The sequence below is a fragment of the Molothrus aeneus genome, chromosome 7 (genome assembly GCF_037042795.1).
Source record: "Molothrus aeneus isolate 106 chromosome 7, BPBGC_Maene_1.0, whole genome shotgun sequence".
Lineage (NCBI taxonomy): Eukaryota > Metazoa > Chordata > Aves > Passeriformes > Icteridae > Molothrus > Molothrus aeneus.
The window spans coordinates 23484434-23507091 of record NC_089652.1 but is presented as its reverse complement, the minus strand read 5'-3'; the positions used below and the strand labels follow the sequence as shown (position 1 = coordinate 23507091).

General features: G+C 41.3%; 1 protein-coding gene across 1 annotated transcript in view; it reads right to left on the bottom strand.

The window, feature by feature from the left end:
* Positions 1-281: 281 nt before the first annotated feature.
* Positions 282-22658, bottom strand: part of USP37 (ubiquitin specific peptidase 37) — a 34802-nt gene continuing 12425 nt past the window's right edge. The window contains exons 11-24 of the mRNA XM_066553570.1: positions 22128-22251; positions 21675-21880; positions 20808-20925; positions 19527-19606; positions 18833-18997; positions 17303-17368; positions 16220-16370; positions 12198-12450; positions 10044-10210; positions 8169-8229; positions 5908-6023; positions 4984-5053; positions 4339-4477; positions 282-3743 (exon numbers count right to left, since the gene is read on the bottom strand). Of these exons, the coding sequence (XP_066409667.1) occupies positions 3656-3743; positions 4339-4477; positions 4984-5053; positions 5908-6023; positions 8169-8229; positions 10044-10210; positions 12198-12450; positions 16220-16370; positions 17303-17368; positions 18833-18997; positions 19527-19606; positions 20808-20925; positions 21675-21880; positions 22128-22251 (1804 nt within the window). The 3' untranslated portion in view covers positions 282-3655. The remainder of the gene's footprint in view (positions 3744-4338; positions 4478-4983; positions 5054-5907; positions 6024-8168; positions 8230-10043; positions 10211-12197; positions 12451-16219; positions 16371-17302; positions 17369-18832; positions 18998-19526; positions 19607-20807; positions 20926-21674; positions 21881-22127; positions 22252-22658) is intronic.

Sequence of the window (22658 nt, the reverse complement as noted above, 5' to 3'; positions counted from 1 at the left end):
GTAAATGAGGGGACATTGTGCCTGCGGGGACAGACATCAGGGATCACTTGTCCTTGGACCCAGGAGGGGAGGAGGGTGTCTCCCTTCTACTTGGGCTCTGCAGGGATGCTGAGAGGCACTGAGGTGTCCCCTCTCTCAGGGGGGCCAGGATGGACACGTGCTGAGGGGCACTGAACACACACAGGATGTTCCCAGGCAACCAAGCTAAGTCCCAGTGCAAAAGGGGAGGTGGAGGTGCAGTGGCCAGGAAGAGCCAGCAGAAATAAGATTCCAAATCAATAGAGGGTTAATAAAGAGGTTTTAATTTCACAAAAATCTATCTACACATCATTTAAAAACGGGCAGGGGGAACCCAAGAGCAAAAACTGTAAAGAATAGAGAGGAACAGGTCTGCTAAAACACAGAGAAAAGCACTGCTCCACATCAACAGTGTAAAGAACCAGAAAGTCAGGGTGCAGGCAGAAGCCAGTGGGAGGCAAGGCTGGAGTCTGGCAGCAAACCACATGGACAGCAGCTGCCAGGGGTCCTGCACCCCTTTTTCTCTCTTTGGCGGGCAATTACAGGGATAATTAGCTCCATTAAAACAAAGCAGATGAGTTATTCCCAGCCCCATGGTGTTCCCCACCTGCCTCGTGCCAGGATGAACTGAAGCAGGAAGTGCTGAGCTGGCAATCAGCACTTCCCTTCCTCGATGCAGGACGGGCAGGAAGATGCACGGGTGATCTTATCTGTGCTGCACTGAGCAGGGGGAAGGCCAGGCCGGGGCCACAGGTGCTGCAGAGCTCCTCCTGTCAGTCCCACTCTGCTGCTCCGGCTGGGAAAACAGTCCTTGCTCTGCAAAGGCTCTTGGTGCAGCCCTGCTGGCCAGGGCTCCCCAGGGACCCGCACACGAGCTCCAGTTCAGTGACACCAAAGCTCTGCCCCTCTCAGATTAGGGGTGTAAATCAAGAGCAAATTATTGCAGTCAGACAACGAAGCGACGAAAGGAACAGAGGGATGGGAGTTCCTTGAATTTCTGTGCTGAATCACACTTGTACTAAACTAGGTTGATTCAGAAGCGGGTAAATGTTTAACTGAGGAAGAGCTAGTACATGTTCAGGGCCCACAAGTAAGCTTCACCTACCTATACCCAAAGACAGGTATCCCACATGGAAGGGCCAACCTTACTGAACTTGCTGCTGCAACAGCGTGAGCAGTGGGAATGACACAACTGGTGGGCAGCACATCTCTTGAGAATTACACACCTGTCATCCTCCCCCCTGCTCTTGGGTGGGGAAAAAGCTGGCTTCTGCAAGGAAGGGGCTCTGTGGACACTCCTGCCCGGGTGAAGGTGCAAGTGAGCTGCCATATGCCAAACAAAAAAGCTTAAATTATAGTATATGTCTGCAAATTCTTAATGACTAGAATAACAAGCAAGAACTTCTCATAACACAAGGAACACTGTTTTCAAGCACCAGCTTTTTCACCTTGATCCAAACAAAACTGGTTTTAAACAAAAGTTACTGCACTGAAAAATCAGGCTATGTTTGCTTTTATTATAAATTAACTGGAGTGCAGCGCCTTGTAAAAACAACCTTGCCACCCAAAAAAAGCAGAGCTGACTTCTGATACTACAGGAATACCAGTTATTTACAGCACAAGCATAGGATGTGCTTGGGGAAAACAGGTTTGCCCTCTGGACGGAGCAGTCCATCACACTCGCAGGGCGATCAGTTCAAAGGACAACTCCCATGTCACCACCTCTTCCCGTTGCCCAGAATTCAACCAAAATCAGTACTGACAATAGAAAAGTATAATGCTTTGTAATAAATTAACACACCCCCCCCCCCTCGGGCTGCATCTCACCAGATAAACACTCTGGCATGTCTGCAGCCAAGCCTTTGCTGCTGGCTCAGAGACCAGGAAGATCCACCGTGCCCAGGGCCCCTGGGCTCGCCCCACCTGGGGACTGGGAGGGAGGTCAGTCTTCACCACACCAGGGTCCCCCAAGTGCTCGGGGTGGGGAGTACACCCACGCTGTCACTTGCTGCTGCTGTGCACACAAGTGGGAAGAGTCCCCTGAGGGCAGTGACACACCCAGCCGGGATAAACTCCAGTGTGGAAGTGCCCGTGAAAGGTGCCTGCTGTCTCCTAAGTCGATGGTTTTGTCTGCTTTGCTGCAGCCAATTTATTCCTGAGAAACTCCTAATGATAGTTTAAAAAACTCACAAACTATCTCAATGGCGAAAAAAGTGATTTTCTTCCTTTTTTTCCTTAAAGAAGTCTTTCATCTCTAAAACTCAGGCTGCAAAAATCAGAACTAGAGGCCAAAACAAGAGCAACTACTTTGCTTACAGCAATAACTTCTCTGAAATGAGTAAATGTCAGTGAAAGGAAACATCTGCCCCTCCTTAATTAGCGCAAAGGTGCTGAAAAAAATGAAGTTAATATGCTTCTCCCCCCACTGATGAAACAAGCTACAAAAGGAGTATCATGCTTCTAAACCCAGCAGATAGCATCACTTCTTCCTAACCATGTTCTGTTAATGCTGAGCAAGGGCCTTCTGAAAGCTTTCCACCTGGTTAATTTCAGTTTGAGCACTCTCGCACTCCTCAAAGAGGAGAACTGAGACATGGCTGCAGAACAAAGCCTCTTACCCTGCGGTAACACAAGACCACGGCAAGACCACGATTCAGCCACAGGGCAGTTCAAGTGCCAGGTACTGCACAGGAAAGGTAATGCCAGAACATTCTTTCCCTCCCAGAACTGTAGCTCACCTCCTGGCACTGCTCTGTTTGCTCCAGGTACTCAGCTCTCCCAGAGTCACATCGGAGCAGCCCTAAGCAACACAACTCCAGTGTGAAACACAGCACACCCAACGAGAGACTTGCCTCTCCAAACGGCACCGATGCAGCAACCTCATGGAGAAAATGCAATCAAATAATAGAACTTGTAAAACAAAAGAAATCACATATATAATCTCACATCTAAATGAGGATGACAGTGAATGGTGTGAAAAAAAAACCAAAAAAACAAAACCAACAGAGCTGCCACCAGGTATCAATACATTCCACAGCACCGACAGTTTGTTTCCTGGAACCGCATGGAAATCGCAGCGCGCTTACAAACCCATGAATGTCACAACGCATCAGCTTGAGTGATTCCAAAATGCCTGTGAGCCAGATGACTGGCAAGAGCCTGCTCAGTGATCTGGCTTTCCAGTGAATATTACTAACACAACACACGCCAGGTTACAGTCTATTGCTTAAATTGCTCTTGGAGAAAAGAAACAAAAGCGCCAAGTGATATGTAAATCTTCGCCACTCACGTCTCAGAGGTGAATGGGCTTTTAAAGTCGAGTCTCTTTTTGCACTATTTTTTAAACCAGTTTATGAGCAGCTATAGTCTTGTGGCTTGTTACAACTCTTTAAGGCTCCATGCTGACAAAATCATTTGAGAAACATTGAAAATTTCACCACAGGAGGGTCGCTCTGGATGTCAAGGTTTAAACACAAAGTTCAGGCCCAGGACTTGCACAGATGGTTCAACAAACCGAGCATCCCACATTTCTACCTTTTGTCTCATGTTTTGGCCCTGAGCTGTTTGTTACTCCTGTGTGGCTGGCACAAGTTCAGAATCTTCCTTGCTCCTCAGGAGGAACAAGGTGTTTTACTCTTCACAGAGGCTGACGAACTGATCTTCCTACTTCCATGCTAAGTGGCTGTGCATTTTTTTCTGTTTCTAGTAACTCATCGAAGATATCTCTAGAACAGAACAAAAGACCAACAGTGAAAATTTTGCACAACAAAAAATCACTACATAAGATAGCCCTGAGGGAATCAGCAACTGGATTTACTCCACAAACTCAAGCATTACAAATCTGGCAAAGAGAGATGTCTAATCTGACATCTCCAAGCAGCAGCAACAACAGAAGAGGGGGATACAAACCTTCTTCAGTTCTGTGTGCCTGAGAACATTTCTACCTACAAACCCCATTTTGGCTGTGTCCTGAGATGACTATGGCTGCAACAACACAACTGTTAGGAGCAGGGGTAAGAGCATTTACAAATATCACAGCACTTAAGGAAAAAAACCCAAGCTCCATTACGATTCTTGGTGTAACACATGCACTGAGACACTGAATCCCGTTCTTAATGTATTTATTAAAACACTCTAATGTATTTGTTAAAACACCATGTATTATTGACATACAATGCCACACCTCTGAACCCTGAGCACTTAAATTCTGTCATTCTGGAGACATTTTTCATCCCAGCAGAGGACCAGAGGAAGAAGAGAAGCCCCCTTCCTCACAAGCAGCAGGTAATTTCTATGACCAACATTCCCCAAGACACCTACTTGTGCATGTAGAAGAAGATGTATCCGCTTCGGTCTCTGTCACACTGAACGGTGGTCTCCAGAGTTCTAGAGACTTCCAGGTCATTGTAGGTGAACCAGGACTGCTTCTTGATATCATAGACATCACTGATATAATGACCTGAACAACAGAATCACAGAATGCTTTGGGTTGGAAGGGACTTCAAAGGTCATCCTGCTCCAAACTGCCTGCCATGGGCAGGGACACCTTCCACTACACCAGGCTGCCAGAGCTTTATCCAACCTGGCTTTGAACACTTCTGGGAATGGGGCAGCCACAACTTCTCTGCACATCTTTCCATGCTGCACTTCAGCCAGTGAGCTGGTTAGCCAGGTACCCTGGTCCAGCTACCTATGTCACATTTAAATGCTAAAAGACCCTTAAGATCCTGGTCCCTCAATCAGCTGGTAACGAGCACAAGCAATGCTACAGAGCCCACCAGCTGTACGTTTCCTACGTGCCATAGTCAGGCACCATGATATCCCCAACCTGCTCCCCTATCAGCAAGTCACGACAGATTTGCTTTGCTGCCTGAATTCTTTCCTATAAATAATTATGCTATGGTAATTCTGTACAGATTTTTCAAGCTAGGTAAGAGATGAAGAATAAAATGTGGCATCTTTTACCTGAAGATGATGTGCTTCCAATATGGCTGACAATGCTGATGAGACGATAGGAGTGAGGAAGCTCTCCTGTCTGGGGAAAAAAAAGTACAATTAAAGCTATCAGGCATTCTTTTTTTCCCCCACACAGCTTATGGACAAGATGAATTATACCTGAGATATCAACTCTGGCTACTGTATTCAAAGCTGCAAACCAGTGAAGGATTACAGAAACAGACACCCTGCTTCACACCAAACAAGGAGTCCTTCCAGAAGTGGGAAATGTGTATTTAATCTATCAGCAAGCCAACGAGCATGCCAAGGAGCCTCTCTGACCTCAGAACAGATGCTGACATGAGCTCTACACTGCAAAGTTTTCTAAACAACCATTTCCTGAGCAACTTCCACTGATGTCAGAATTAATCCAGCAAATAAACAGAAAAGCCAAAAAGGAACACCATGCTTACTTCTGAAATATCAAAGACATACCATTGATAATGGTACACAGATTCAACAGCTAATACAGGATATGTAGCCCAAATTCTCGTCCTGCACCTGTAATGTCAGTGGACAACACCCTCTTTACATACAGGAAACATGGTCTTTCTATTCAATAGCTTTTGACACTTTATTTTTTAATACTCTCTTGACCAGGAAATGTTACCTCTAGAATTCACTGACAATAATGTCAAAAAGAGTATCTTAGAGAAACTCAGAAGGTCTCCACAGCTGATTTTTTAATTTTATTTTTTTGGGTTTTGTTTGCTTTGGTTTGGGGCTTTTTTGTAATTAAAATAACACAGTAAGACTTAAGTACAGAAATTTTCTATGTTTTCACTTTAGAATATAAATACCTTTCTAGCCTCTACACCTGCTCTGTAAAACTACCTTCAAGACTATAAAGAATAGCTATATTTCTCAGCTGGCTTTTGAAATCATGGATCACACCTCAGCATTTCTTTTCAGCTCTTCTGCTTCAGCTTCTGAATACTCCATGTCCAGAACATCCTCATTCCCAGAGTCTTCATCAGAGCCAACGCTGTCTAGGAGAGAGCTGTTAAACTCTGGATAGCAAGGAAACAATGATAACTGCATGACAAGCTGTGGACCACACAGGAATTTACAACAGGTTGAGGTATATCTACCCACATAAACAGGTGTAATAAAATTTCAAGCTTCATTTTTAAGGAAAACAAGGGGATACTGGAATTTCCAAAAAAAAAAGCTCTTGCCCTTTTCCAACTTGTCAGAGCAACAGTTAAGTATCTTGGAATTAATTTTAGCACCATCTCCCTCATACTTTTCCAAAAGGGCACTATGGCAATGACAGCTGGGTGACAAAAGAGCAGTTAACACCCAAGTGGCTCTGGAGCACCAGTGGGCTGCAGACAGGACAGACAGCAAAAGAAGGACAGCCAGTCTGGTCAGTGAGCTGCGAGTTCCTGCAACGAGAAGCTATGAATTACACTTTTAACTATAAGTTGCATGAACAAAGTGCATTTTTGAATTAAAACTGGCATCAAAATGCTACTGCTGGCAGCAGGCATCTTTTCATTGTTTTCAATGGTAAGAAGGCTGCTCACCACAGGAACTTCCAGTTTGCTTGGCTGAGCAAAATGCACGCAGCTTTCTGTAAAGAGCCGGAAGGCACCACTGCTCCCTGTACATGCTGTTCCAAACTTCCTGGGGTTCTGCAGCTACCCAACTAATTTAAGATTTTGTACAGTTCTCATTAGGAGAAGTAGCTATGCTTTCACCAGTTAAATTAAAGCTGTGGAGTCCCGGGTGGATAAGAAGTTGAGATTAACAGGACACTGCTCAGGAATTTTCTCTCGTCTGTTTTCAAGAGACTATCACGCCAGCTGTGATGGAGTTGTTTTGCCAAAGAGATTCTCACACTGTTTGTCCTGTTAAATCATCAGTCACTGGATTAGTGTAATCTTCTTGGGAAGTTTACAGATGTCTCCCTTACTTAACTGGGAATCCTTTGCTGCTGCTTTCCACACTCACTTGGGCTGTAGGATAGACTACAGCCTAGAAACACAGCCACCTTGGTAGGTTGGTGCACGAAGCACCTCCCAGAGGAATTGCTCAAGGCCACTGCACCAACAGTGCCAGGAGGATTACTGGTTCTCTGCTTATGGCATCACTGGGATCCCTCATAGGACAAACGTGACCAGCTCTGCATCCAAGATGTTGTACATCTCCTTGAACAGCTGCTTCCTGATGCCTTACAAACGAGACAGTAGCAGGGAAATGCTCATGTTTAAGCCAAGCAACTGCAAATCAAGGGGATGAAAGATCTCTAGCCTTGAATTCTTCCTGGATATCAATCAAGGAAAACTCAAGAAGGACTGGTCACTTTGTCAGAGCTCAGGGTGAGGGGTGCCTAAGCAGCATTCAACTCCTCTTTAGGAACTGCCACAGATTTATCCAGCAACAACTGAGGGCCTTTGAAAGGCCTTGAGCAACTACAAGTATCTTAACACAATACTTTATAATCCCTCCCTCTCCCTCTTTGGAGCAGGAATTTTCTCTCAGTTATGCTTTGCTCTGCCAGATTGTATGAAATGACTTGCATCCCAGCCTCGCACAAATGTTAAACAGTGCCTGAGGAGGCCTACAGCACTGTCTGGACTTGGAGGAGACAGATAGCACATTTTGGGTTTCTTTCTTCACCCCCAAGAGCTATACCTTGCAGTGAGGTCTGTCCTCCTCCCATCCCATATCTGACAGAAACAGCACTGATTCATTTTTCCAGGCAGGGCTAGGGCATTTATTAATCAGCCCTAAAATAGCAATGCAAGTAACAAATAATCCTTATGTTCTGACTAGGGCCATTAGCATGCTGGCTTTGCTGGGAATGCAAAGTTTCAAGATCCACTGTGCTTTCTCTAAATTAATATTATGCATTAATGTGTATTATATGTGTTGCTTATAATATATTACACATATCTCTCTATATATCTCTATATCTAACTAAAAACTAAAGAGACTGAAGTAAGTAATTTTTCAGCTTAAGTTTTTCCTGGCATTTGCTTTCACAACCAAGAACAAGAAAAACTGACCTCGAGCGCCAAACACAACAAAGCACACACCAAAAGAACATGAATCCCAGCTGTCTTACTGACAGGCAGGAGCTGCACTCATACACACATATCAATTTTCTCTCAAAAGCAACATACTGGAAGAACTTAAATAAGTTTCACCTTGTAGACTTAATTCCGTGGCTCGTTTGAGGTCATCATCCTCTTTCTGTTCTCGTGCCTCCTAATGGGGAAAGAACAAAACTTAGCTCATTGAGACATTTCACTGTTTAAAATTCTTGTGGTGCTCTTTTTTTCCATTGAAACTGTGCTGCTCTGGTTTCTACAACAAACCTGACATTGTAAATTAAAGGTTCTGTGTGAAGGAATGTTTGCAACCACTGAGAGTCCAATGTTCCCGTGCAACAGAACCTGGGACAAACCTTCATTAAGGCTTGTCAAAGCTCCTGAAGTTTGGTATGCAGCAGAGCGAGTCTCCAGTAACACCAAATGCTTTCCCTGGATCATTAATTTGAAAAGCATCTGAATGAATTTGTAACCCTGTGCTCAAAAAAGCTGTCACTTACACACAAAGCTCCTCACACTTCAGCAAAATTTAGTCTGCTTCTGACCAAAGCCAGCTGAGGACACAGTCATTAAATCCTGACAGATTTTGGTATTTTTAAGCCATTTGAAAGTGGAGCCAATGGTTGTATCTAACAGGTGCAATCCACAAAGGCAGGATGCAAAAAGACATCACTAAACAACCAGGTATTAAAAATATTACCATGACCAAGCAGCAAAGAAGCCTCAAGTCAACAAACACGTCAAATGTTTGGATAATATCATGCCCCTATTCCTCCCACTACTCTTGAAAGCCCAGAGCTATGGCAAGCCACTCAATAATATTTAATGAGCTGGCTTCTTAATTTAGGGTTTGAGTGCTTTCAGCACACCTGAATGCAGCACCCCAACTATGTATTTCAAATCAAGATAACCACAGCTACCGCATTTCCATGCCCAAATCATTAGAATAGCAGATTTTTGCTTCAGAACTGTAGCAGAAACACACTCAAAGGGCAGTTTTACATTATTAGCATGAGGTCTTTTATCTCACTATTTCTAAAGAATTTGGGAATCTTTGTTAAACTACTCGGCATTGATGAATCAAAGCTACATCTGGCATGGAACATACCAGCACCTCATAATGAGTAATGGGAGAGAACAAAATCCAAGAGCCATGGAAACATCAGATCTCATAAGGAAAACCATGACAGCTTTGGTATTAATAGAGAGCAGACAAGGGCACCTGTTTAACGGAAGACCTGGCTAAGTGTTTGCTTTATTCTCTGCTGCTTGGTTAAACTTGTAGAAATCAGTTACAGGTCCTGCAATTCAAGTGGAATACAGATAGTGAGCACACAACTCAAGAAACCCATTCTTTCCAAGCCTAATTTAAAGGACTTGTTTTCAACTAAATTATTTGGAATCTTTTTTCCACTTTACTAATAGGGAAGGATCACATAAATGCTCAGTTCCTACATTCTTCACCAAGCATCCCCTGCTCTCTAGCACCAGAAACACACCTAGGATAGACACATCTTTAGCCTGACCTGACATGGCCAATCTTAGCCTTGGCTTTGAAACCTGCCTCTTTCACTAAGTCTTGACATGACACACTGCAAGAAACTGTCAGAGAAGCTAAAGGTGGGCTGGGATCTTGATGTCAGAGAGGAAGAGTTTAGTTGAGGTTATCATGGTTTTTAATATAATGTGACAAATGAGTGCACAAAAGTGCAGAGGGAGCTCTGAGAAATCTGTGAGTCTGTGATGTGATGCACAGGTTTCAAAGCACATTCAAAATGTGCCCAGATGTATCCAGTGTCATCACTCTACTGACACTGGAGCTAGAAGAAACCCAAAAATTTTTCCATCTGGTTATGTCAAAAAAAAGCAGAATAATTCCTTTGCAGTTACTGCCTGAATGCAAGCTTTTCCTTTAGCTTTCAGGTAACCAGTGTTAGGGAAGACAGCTTAAGAAAGCAAACTATTTCTTACTTGCTCTTGAAGGCTTTGAGCCAGTGCCTGCTGGAGTTCTTGTTCTTCCCTCTCTCTCTCCATATCGTACTGCTGCAGCCAGTCAACCTCCCCTTGGGAGCCTTCTGGAGTTTTGTTTTCCTTATTCTCATCAAAATCTTTAGTTATCTCAGTGAAATTGGCAGGACCTGAGGAATCACAAAGTACAGTTTATACTTTTCTGAGTCTTCTGTTTGTTACCAGCTAAGTCCTCTTTAAATCACCACAATCCTTGCAGCATAGTGACATCTATTGACAGGGAGCTCACCCACCATAAAACACCCACACAAGAGTCAAATGGAAAAAGTTCCAAAGTGCAATATCATACTCATTTTAACTGGTGCACAATGAACCATTTGATTAATCCCTGAACCTGTTCCCTTCTTAGCCTTTTATGTTCACTCAGAAGCAGCAAGTTTAACTACAGAAGCCACACACCACTAGGTTTCTCCAGCCATGAACCTGAATTTCTCTGTAAGAAAGCATGGATTATAAAAATTTGCATTGCATATTATACCTCAGAGTACTACAGATGAAGCCACAATAAAAAACAAACCAAATGCAAGATGAAAAAAAAAGCACAAATCTCAAGCACTGTTTAAATGTGCTTCCTTTTGCTTCAGCTAAGAGCCTCAATCTTGTGAGCACTATGCACAGCTTTAAAAGGTGCATGAAGATGGTAACTTTTTAGTTCACCCTTGAAGCAAACACGAGGGCAGAAGTGCTTTACAGAACATCTGAAATGAACATTCATTCAGCTGCTGCATACACTCCTGCAGATGCAGGACACTTTGATTCTTGCTTGCAACTAAGAAAGTGCAACATCTGCTCTAACAGCTATCAGGCAGCAGCATGTGAAACTTCATGGTTTTATCCTGTGCAGACTTCAACATCTGCTGATTAGTGATTAACAAGGATAATACAAGGCAGTCTCAGTATCTGTGAACCCTTAAACACAAGACCAACAGCACCAGAACCATAATCCATCAGTCTAATCCTTTCAAGATGAAAAAAAACCCAGAATATATTACATGAGCTTTGAAAACTTCCAGTATAAGAAGAAATACAGAACTTATATTAAACACATACTTTTTGCTTAAGAGTCACAAAAAAGCCTTCAAATAATTACATTGTACTTTCCAAAGAAAACCTGGACAGAAATACGTTTATATGGCCATATTCTATCACAACTCTATTTCACACCACCATAAGCAACATTGCTGTATAAAAAGGAGGGCATGAAGCAGGATGATCATATACGTAATATTATTCTTACAGCCTTCCACCATCAAGGCTGTCAAGAGCTGTCCACTGAAATAAGAGTAATTTTTGGTAACAGAGGGGAGATATTCTGTTGTTAATTAATGAAAAAAATGTGCTCGTGTCCTCCTGGCTCTTAGAGGATACAAGCACATTGTTGGTCTCTTTTTCCATGCTACTGCAACTAAAAACCTGATGGAAAGCATGCAGCATACAATAAATGATAAACCACTTCTATTTCCTTCAGCTGGCTAAAGGAAGACTCAATTTTCCCACACTGAGAACACCCAGGCTCCTCCTTGTACTTAAACATGCCTCTCTGTCAGAGGCCACAATTCGCTTGAGTGTCTTAAGCTTAAGTCTACTCTCACATAAAAAGCTTTAGAAAAAAATACAGAGATATAGTTAAATTCATTGGAAATTAGTGACAAAATAGCTGCATTTAAGAAAGCATTCTAGTCTTATGCCATGAGAACATTGCTACAGTGCTACCCAGGCTGCAACACCTACAGAAATGAAAATACTTTCTGCTCATGGAACAGTCAGTTCTAGACATGGCCAAATATTAGGAAATTGAATTGTCTGGCAGAGGAACCTGTGGAAGCATGTGTTAATCAAGAGAGGAAAAAAAAAAGGAAATTAATTTTGAATCATGGAGGTGACAGACTTACAAGAAAATACATTTTCACAGTTTGATGAATTAAATGCTTTATACATAGGGAAATTATAAAGTTTAAGTTCTTAAAACTCTGAGCAAGTCACAGTTTCAGCAGTGCACTTGCATCTAGTTCCTACCACCAGCCATTACCAACCTGATGTTATCAGTAACCTGCTTTAGCCCACTTGAGTCCAGTTAAGATGGTTGCTTTGCCTTACCTGAGTCTAATACTGTTTTGGGTTTCTCCATCTCCATAGATTCCAGGTTTTCTGGCAATTCCTGAATTTCATCATCTCCAAAACCAGTGTCTGGGCTGCTTGTGGGCTTATCTTCATCATGGCTCAGAGACAGAGAAGCTTCCCTTTTGCTAATCTCTAAGACAGCTGCTAGGAGCTCATCTTCGCTCATCCCATCAAAACCAGCATTACCCAGCTCGGGTTTATCACCCTCCATTTTACTTCTTTTTGAACCCTAGAGATGAATGGAGTTATGATTAAGTGCTTGAATAAACAGGTATGTAACATCAGTTTTACATTTCCGTGGAGATTTATTTTTATTAACCCCAGGGAGGTGAGAGCTTGGCACTGTCAACATTCAACATAGTTATATGAGACTCAAGGGAGAGACAGCCTTTATAGCTACACTTACTCCACAGAAAAATATTTAAGCATACACTACAACCAGTTTTTACAGGCCTTATGGATTAACATACACAAGATAATTCTTAACTCCTCCTTCCTTTCCTTCAAAACATGTTTCCCCTTTACGTTCTGATGAATTCTCAAGCCCTTGGCAAGTCAACGCTGAGATATAAGCAGGGAAACTACAAGTTTGTTAACAAAGGACGAAGCAGCAACATGAGAGTAACTGAACTCAAATACAGGGATAGATGAACAGAAACTAAAATTGAGCTGGTATGAAGAGCAATTAAAATTAGGTTTTGTGCTGCAGATTTGTCATATGAAACCGTGATGTGAGTAGAGGAAGGAGTGCAGGAGTTGCAAACCAAGTAAGAAAACAGTAAAGAGGGAAAAGGGGAATTATTCTTTCCCAAGGAGAACAGAATGACTTTCATTTGGAAGAAAGAAAAAACACCTTAGTCTTAATCTCAATTTTCCTTTTTATAGTTCATTTTCCTAAAGCTGATGCTCATCAACTCCTACACCACCATAATTTGCAAATAATATAGTAATTTCAATCATTTTAATATTAACTGTTAATCAGGAGGTTAACCTCCATGTATGCATGTTTACACAATTACACTATTTATCATATGCTTAGAATTTCTTTTCCTATATTATGTTAAAATGGGGTAAGATAGTTTCCATTAAAATGTACTTATCCAGATCTTACTGCAAACTGCATTAGGATGAATCCCAGAACTTTGTTGAAATGAACAAAATTACATTTTTACTGCTGCTTTTTACTCAAATACAGCAAGCATTTCAGTATTAAAACTGCCTTATCAAACAAGATTAGTAAATGAATTAGCTAACTAAACTGCTTATTCTAGACCTGTTGCCCTCCAAGAATTAGGGGTGCCAAATTTAAACCTTTCTCCTCACAGGTATTTATGCACTGGATAAGTAAAGCAGAATACCTTTCTAAGCTTTCTGATTTCTCTCTCTGCACCTGTAGGCTACCAACATCAAAACTGGTTTAGCTCTTCAGCAAGTCCTAGTTCCAGGATCTCTGCCAACAACTACCACTAATTCAGTGGATGGACTTTAAAGACTTGGCAGCATCTGTGCATTATTTGAATACAACTCTTCTACTAGACATTATTTGCATAGATTTTAAATAGCTTAGGCTCTGAGACAGGCTGCTTTAAGTAAGCATTTTTAAGAAGTCCTTCAAATACTACTTCATCTGCAGAATCAGAGATCACAGGAATTGCATCTGTGCCCTGTTTAGCTGGACAACTGCTGTTTGCCCCTACCATCCATAGCCATATACATATGCTATTCCAGCTGTTCTCCCACACAGCAGGGACATTTTGCAAGGAGTGCCTGGCAAGGGATGCACTTGCCAGACAAAGTGACCACCAAGCCCTTAATGCAACCCCATCCACAGCTCTTTTGAGAATCATACCAAGAGAAACGGTGCAGCAACAGTACTGTCACTTCCAAAAACCAGGAGCAGGTCTCCCAAGACAACACTGAGGTGGTCAGAGAACCTGGTTAATGGTAACACACGGATGGCCAGGCCTGTGGTTGAGAAGTGGCCAATATGCATGGCCACAGAATAAAATAATTTATGTGGAATCATCACCACCAGTGTCTCGTTCCCACAACAGGCTGTAAAGCCTGTAATTAATTTGTTATTCAAATTAGTATGCTTTATTCCCACATTTCTGCACTTACAGGGATTGTGCAGTAGAAACTACCTACTCTTCCCCACAAACAAAACTCCAGGAAGTTAGGACAGTTTGAAATACCTTTTCTGAAAGGTACATAACAGGGACTTCAAAGACAAGCTTGTTTCCTTCCTCCAGCTGCAGCCAGGCATAGATATGTCATGAAGAACAGCAGACACAAGACCTTCAGCAAAGGGTTTTCAGTGTTTTCCCACAGCAATCCATTCCATCCCTACATATCCTGACCATCAGGAAGTGTTCCCTAATATTTAATCTAAAAATTACTGTCTGCAATTTAGTCTATTACTTCTTGTTCTATCCACCACAGGCACAGGAATCACCTCAAGTGTTTCTATTAACTTCTTCCCCTTCCTTGATGACACAAGCCTTGCTTACATTTTTCTTTGAACTAAAGACCAAACTGAAGACCACTTGCCTGGCTCTTTCTCTCTCAAAATCTTCCTTTCTAGACCTCTGACCATTCATGTTCCTCTCCTGTGGCCCCTCTCTGGTTAATCTATAACTTTTCAGTCCAGAGCCTTAAGATAGATACAGAACTCCAGCTAAAGCTCAATTCTGAGGAAAAAAGGAGGGTTACTTCATACAATGTGTATGTAGGCTATGGTTCTGTCTAGATACTTGTTCTTTCAACCTGCCTGACCTTGAGATTGTCACCTTTCGTGACCTTTCTGAAGGCCCACTGTTTTCCCGGCTGTTCCTATCCCACATTTATAGTCAATTAATCCTGGTAAGATTAGCACCTTTAGCCCGTTCCTACTGAACAACCTCTCCTATTTTTATGCAGTTTCTCAGATTTGTAAAGATCATTCTTATCTGTAGTTCTGAGCTTTATCAAACTGGCAGCTCTTCCTAGCTCTGGATCTTCTAAAAATTTAATACTCAGTATCTGTCATTTATTAAAAACTGGGTCAGGATCCTCCCCTGGTTTGATTTTCCCATCAGATCAAAAACTGTAGCTATCTTCCTCTTGTTACTACTGCTATTCATCCACATTTACACCTGTCTCTTAATATCATAATCAAGGCCGCAAGTCTCTCCTTGATTAAAATAACCCTTTATGAGCATTGTCAAAAACTTTAGTGAAGCAAAAGCTTTACAGAAGCAGAGATGCAGGAAACTTGTCCTATGCACTAGGCCTGCAGCACTCTCAACAGAAGAAAGTGGTACTGCAAGACAATCCTCTAAGCTGCTGCTATTCCCTTCTGGGTCATCATTTCTTCCCACACAACTCATCTACCTGCTAATACACTGGCCTGACAGGCAAAAAAAGCATCTTGGCAGCATTAACACTAGTCACAAGGAAAAGCTCAAAGGCAATTTGAAATTAACTGTGCCATTACACCAGTGAACTTGGTCTCTTCACACTTCTGTGTCCGCCTACAAAGACTGTTAGCTTCAGATTCCAAAAACATTGAAAAGCCACACTTGAAAGGGGACATGGATTGGATGTGCAAGAAATTCTCTCAACTGAATATTTTGCTTCATCCAACTTGTACTGGATCTAATTTCATCAAGGGTTTTACTGCATACTTTTATTATTTGACAGCACATTATACTTCAGCCCAGGAACTTATTAGTGGAAGTTACCCAAAGGACTGACCAAACTGCTAAGCAGCTGGTATCCATAACCTGAAAACTCAAGTTCAATTGCAATGCAATTACTCCTGTTCCCAGTGGGAACCCAAGACAACTGTATAGAGAGGTCAATTAGCAAAGCACTCCCTTCCGGCACTGCAGTGCTAATTAGGAGGAAAAAAACCTCATCTGACATCAATGTCACTCAGTTTATGCTAAAAAAAGCACATAGCAGACGTGAGCACATACAGGATCTAGTACATGAAAGTTTGTGGGTTTTTCCCTTACCTTTTCTGGCTCATCTTGCAGTTGTTGCTGGTCTCTACTCTGTATGTTACACAACCTTTGGCTATGGGCAACAGAGCGTTTCAATGGCTCATCATCGCTGTCAGAATCTACATAGAGTGCTGCAGAGCTCTTAGACTTGAAAGTGTATTTTCTGTAAATTAAAAACATGGCTATAGAACTTCACAGCATTGTAGCATCATACAAACATGTCTCAAAGTAACTGTTGAAACACTGCTTTCACACTGTTCAACTGGGGAACAAACTGCAACAATGGACAATGACAATTTATTAATATAACAGTCAAGGTTTTCAGAAAAGCTTTTTTCTGTTGGGTTAACTGACATGTTTACTTGAAGCCTGCAGTAACAGCTTACAAAGTTAAAAGTAACTAAGTGTGTGGCTCTTCCTTTTATGGCAAAGGACGCTGTACTTTATTACCTTGCAATCCCAGACTGAAGTAATTTGAGACAAGGCCACATTAACACATAGAATTTGGCATAAATCATTTGACTTGAGTTTTTTAAGTTGGACATAGGGCTTGTCACAACATTATCCAGATATAAGAAGTACAAAAATGCACCAATTTTTCATTTTGCTGTTTGCAAAATTCCATTAAGATAAATTCTTGCTTCTTTAGAACAGAAGACAAAGGAGTCTGGGAAAGTCACAATTTCTGTTTTATTAGTAAATCTGGTCTTTGGGCATCTCTCAATGCAAAACCATCCAATGTGATATCACATTTTTCACAGTATCAAAAATTGGCCGTCTCATATTTGCAAATAAACTTAAGGAATCAACCACCTGCTCCTAAAACACCCATTTTGGCTCCATAGAGTCAGAACAAAGAGCTAGATTGCAGAAGTAGAAATAATTTTGCTTCTTAAACAAGGCAAATTGCACCACTGATGTTAATTTCAGCTATATTCATGTAATACCAATAAAACTCAGATATGAAAAAACACAGTAGCTGAAATAATTTACAACATAAAACCCAGAAAAAACTAGAAAATCTAAAAATGCCTTGGAACCTAGGCCACAAAACCCCAGGCCATTGGACATGGACATTCCAGAGCTATAACTCACCTACAAGGTGTGGAAGTGCTTACAGTACAGGAATTCACCACCTGGGAGGCTTTCAATGGACGGGAACTATTAAAAGAGCAAAATAATTTATTGCAGTACTTACAGTCTTTAAAAAATAAGTTTACTTGTCTGCTATGCATGCAAATCCATGACCAAAAGAACAAGCAGAATACCATTATGTACTTGCTAATTGCTTAGATTTACAGTAATAACTTCATCACACTATAAATAAACAACAGTTGTTCAAAACCATGTATAATCCTTTAAACTTGATTCACTTCTTGGCGATGCACCCTCAGGGACCAGCTCACAAATTAAAGGCTCTTGGCTCCCATGTCAAGACAACTCATTCCTTTATATTTTATTCCCACCAACACTTGAGTTCCTGCTCCCAAACCACAGTCTCCTGCTGTTGTCTGGATCAGCCGGTTTTCTGACATATCCCACATCTTAATTTCTCCTGCCTTACCCAGATTCCTCTGAACCAACTTCCTGCTCCATTTAATCCTTTCATGGGCTCCTCAAAGTCCATCACTATCACTACACATCTATCAAACAGATGGTAGCCACTCCAGAAATCTTTTCTAATCTTCCCCCTAAACCAGGGCTGCTTCTCTCCAGCCTAGTTCCCCTTCCACTCCCTGGTCAATCACAATGGTTTCCATGACTTAAAAAAACTCCAAACATTGGAAAGCTATTTCCAACCTATTTTCAAGTATTGCTGCTCTGGTTAGCATAAACTGTTTGTTGTGTTTGAGATTTCTACTGTTAAAACAAACTCATGGGAAACATCCACTTACATCTCAAACCACCACTAAACATTTGGCAAAACACCTGCCACACTGCTGAACATATGCACCAGATGTGTCCTAGCTCACTATGGATACCCTGGCTATGTCACTCAGCAGAGGCCACAAGAGACCTAAGGGTTTCTTGTTCCTCATTCTGCCACATGCTTCCTATGTGACAACTGCCACATTTTATCTCTGTGTCTCAGGTCAGGCAGCTGTACAGAAGTAACAGTCTCAGAGAGAAGAAGAGAGTATTTTCAGCATGCAAAGTGCTCAGATACTACAGTGGCACAGGAAAGACAATGAAAAATGAATAACAGCACAAGAGGCTCAAGTGGAAATTAGCAGAAAAGGGTAGGATGTTTTGTCTTCTAAGCAGAGTTAGAGTGCTCTGAAGGGAAAGGTAATCTAGATTACTTTGGACTGAGAGGCCTACATTTTAAAAATTACTAACAGAAGTGTTCTTAGAAAGAATATAAAGTTATTTTCAAGGACAGTGAAGAATATTATCTTACCAAATATTCCCTAGATAATGCTAACTATCTCTTCCTACTGCTTCTAACATGCTTCCTTTCCAAACATGTTCTTATGACAGCAGCATTACAAACCAGCAGCACACATCTGAAGCTGCATAATTGTAATGCTTCCTTGCTCAGACATCCTCTAGAGGAGATCTGACAAGTGCCTACCTTGTGACAAACGTGATTTAACAGAGCAGGGACCAAAGCCGCACACTTACATGGCAGAATGGACGCTCCATCCCAGCGTCAGTGGCAGCCTGGTGCTTTCTGTGCAGTGGGAAAGCAGGGTTAAGTATCTGGGAATAACCACCTGCTGCCCCACTTTATGATTGAGAGACAATGCTACATTGAAGCTGTATCGTTTCAGATGAAGAATCAGGACCCTGAGAGAGATAAGAGAAGGACAAATGTTCATCTCAAGACAGAAGTCATAGAAAACCTATTCAAAATCCAAGTAAGCCTTTTTTCCAAAGGCATTCACCTGACCAAACCAGATTATCACTTTGGGGTGGTAGGCAAATGCTGACCATCCCTTATCTGCAAGACACAGGTAATTACACCCCCTCTGTTCATCACTTAACTTGTACAATATTGAAATTCCAAAATATATTTTCTGTATCTGCTTCCTTCACATCCCAGCAATCCCAAGAAAAGGGGAAGGGGAAAACTTAGAACTTAGTCCTCCTTGTGTAGTGATAGGGAGTAAGAAACAAGTACTGCTGAGGGTTTCCAAGGGCTTCTACAGAGTGAAACTGAAGAACAGCATGAACACTGACTGCAGGTGCACCTCTTTCTCACTGACCACAGTACATGCTGTCCTGCTCATTTTCCCAGCATTACTCTTCAAGGGATTTTTGCTTGCACTTCTGTAACATGCTTCCAGGAAGGAGAGGAACAGGTGTCAGCATTTACCTGGGAAGCCTGTTGAACTTGTGTGTGACAACAGCAGACTTTCCATTGCACTTCTCACAGGAATACTCAATCTCCTCTGCCTGTTTAAGGGAGCAGAGAAATTACTTGTGGAACAAAAGAGAAATCAAAGAGATCCCAACCAAAAATACATCACATCTGTTACACAAACTCTTCAAAACAGCAGTAACCACTTAAAATTATAATCACCTTCAAGTTGAAGCAGTAAGAGGACATTTAATAGGAGGACAGGCAGCAGACCATAAAATTTCACATCATATCCACTAACACAGGTGGAATTCTTCTTGCAAGTCTACTGGAGACCAGAGAATTAGCCACCATTATGACACAAAATAGCTTCCAAAGGGAGGAGACTATCTTGTGAGGTTATCAGTTTTCTCTCCCATACACAGAACTTGTTTGTTGGTTTGTTTTTTTTTTCCCCTAATAATCTTCTTTATTTTCTCTCTCTTGTTCAAAACCTCTGCTGTGTTCCTCAAAAGGTATCCTCATCTAAACTTACCAAGGATATGCTACATGAGAGTAGAGGTGTGGACAGACATCAAAAGGGAAAGCATTCCTTTCCTGAAATTACATAACCTGCCCATCAAATATTCCTACAGCGCTTCACCTTAAGTGAAGTCAAATTACATTAAAATTTTAGGGTTTAAGTCCTAAGACCTCCACTACATTTTAGAAGAAAAAGCACGTCAGCTATTCTCTCTGTTGAAAGTACTATCTATACAGAGAGGAAAAAAGTTTGTTTGAAGATATGACAAAATACAACACCAATTCACAGACATACAGTTCATTTTCAGCTTTCAGAAGCTTCACCTTGGAGCTCTACTTAGAAAGCAACCATCCACATATTACAGCTATTTTTTTTTTAATTATTGTACCTGCATGACTTTTTTCCTTCATGCTAATTAAGGCTTGTACACAAGCTGTTGAAGCATCCTAGCCCAGGAGAGGTAGCACTTCCTGAGTGATTATCCCAATGTGACAGCCTCCCTTCTCTCCTCTGTATTTGTTTACACCTCAACTCTTTCATCACAAAATTGGGAAGTTTACCTATTTTACATCAGTTAATTTCTGCACAGCATTTTACAATATAAACTTCCATATGCTGTTAATGGACAAACCTCAAAAAAGTTCAATGTTATTTCACATGCCTGCAAACCACTGTCATAGAAACTAATAATCAGCTGTACAATCAGAATTTCCATATGGTGCATGACCTGTACACACTCCACAATGCATAAAACCCCCCCTCAAAGTACATACCCGAAAAAAGAGGTCAAGAGAGTCTTGGATGGATCGGGAAGGAAGGAATTTCTTCCTTCGAGGAAGGTCAATGGAGAGGTCATTAAACTGTTCTCGTTTAGTGACTGTTTCACCACACCTAAAAAAGAAACATGCTTGTGCAAGTCTGATGAAAAAATAAACTTGAAACTAACAAACATTTGCATGGGTTTAGGGTAAAGTGACTTCCCAGTTCATCCTATTTTTACTCATCAAAATGGAAGTGTTTGATGCTCAGGACAAAGTTGGAACTTGCAATTTCTTTTTGATGCTTTAGAAGTTGAAACATTTGTTTAAGGGTTAGAACAAAAATGCACAGATTGCTTTGGAGAGGCAAATGATCAGGTATGGAGGAAATCAAAGTGATTGCTATAGCTGAATACATCTGCTGCAGAGGTCACATGCAATGAGTGCCCAAACATATTGGTTGACATCTTTTTCTGCAAGAATGTAGAGAGACAGAAGAAAATGCCATTTCCTGGAAGCCCTTAGAAAGATCAAATTTAAAATGTGGCATGCCCTTTTCCTAAGAGGAAACATTACTTGGCTGAAACCCCCTTTTCTCTCTATTCTCATACAACTGGTATACAAAGAGCAAAGCACAAAGGCTTTCCATTGGAAATGCAATGAAGAACTAGGTGGTATGAAACTGTTTAAAGAAGGCCTGCAGCAGCAGCCAGCGTGGTGCGAAGTTCACAGCATTTGTAGACAAGAGAGTATTCTTCTAAATATCTAGCCTTGGATAAAGCACAGTTCTTAGTTGTGGTTACTGCAGCTGAAGTCTTGTGAGATGGGAACACTTCCTAGTCTTTTAAGGTAAGTGTGAAAAAAGCTGTCAAGCACACTTACATTTTACAAATAATAGAATGCTGAACCTCAAACTCTAAGTTACTGATAACGGGACATGTATAAACTTTGGTGGCTGAGAGGTCATCAGAAGCACGTCCTGGTGAGTTATCCTCATTAGGGATTGGTTCACTCTTCCAAGTTTTGTTTAACTTTTCCATGTCTTCCTTCAGCTGATCCAGACACTGGCTCAAGAATTCATGTGCATCCTAGAAACAGGGCAAATGCAATGAAATGGCTTTGTATAACTTCATTCAGTATTTTTCTCCAACACACACAGACTGGGGAATTATGTTCATTTCACTGCATTCAGTAATACTGAGGCAGTTCTGCTCTAACAATCATTGCCATTCAACCAAAAGTCACTGTCAAACACAGCTGAAGCTTGACAGGTGTTCAACACAGTCCAAGCACTGGACAAATTGCACATAACTGTTTCCAGACAATGATACTTACATTCTGCATGTACCCAGAAAATCTCTCTGCAGTAGCTGAAATGGCACTTTTCACCTTCTTGAGCAGCTCTTTCTTAACCTCAGGGCTGCAGACATCTTTTTTAGCAAGCAGATGGGCAAAACGTCTGCAGAAGTCAAGGCAATGAAACACTGGTTGGTTTTCCAGAACTTTAGAGAAACATAATAGAACTCATGATACCTTATTTTAAGAGTTCCTAAAAGCTTCTGTCCTGTGATAAGTGGTTCAGGGGTTCTGTATGAAAATATCCCACATCTAATTAACCATTTAATTAATTAATTAACATCTAATTAATTAATTAACATCTAATTAATCAGATTTCAAGTATTTTGAGATCTCATTTGAAGCCATCATCAAACAGCATTCAAATGAACAAAAAAACCCAATCCACAATCTTTTAAGGTAAAGAGAAAAAGCCTTATAAAGCTCTAATAATGTATTTCTCCTCTTTTACAATGAGGAAAAAACCTCATAATGCTTCTAAAAAACATTTGTACTGATAGGAAATATGAT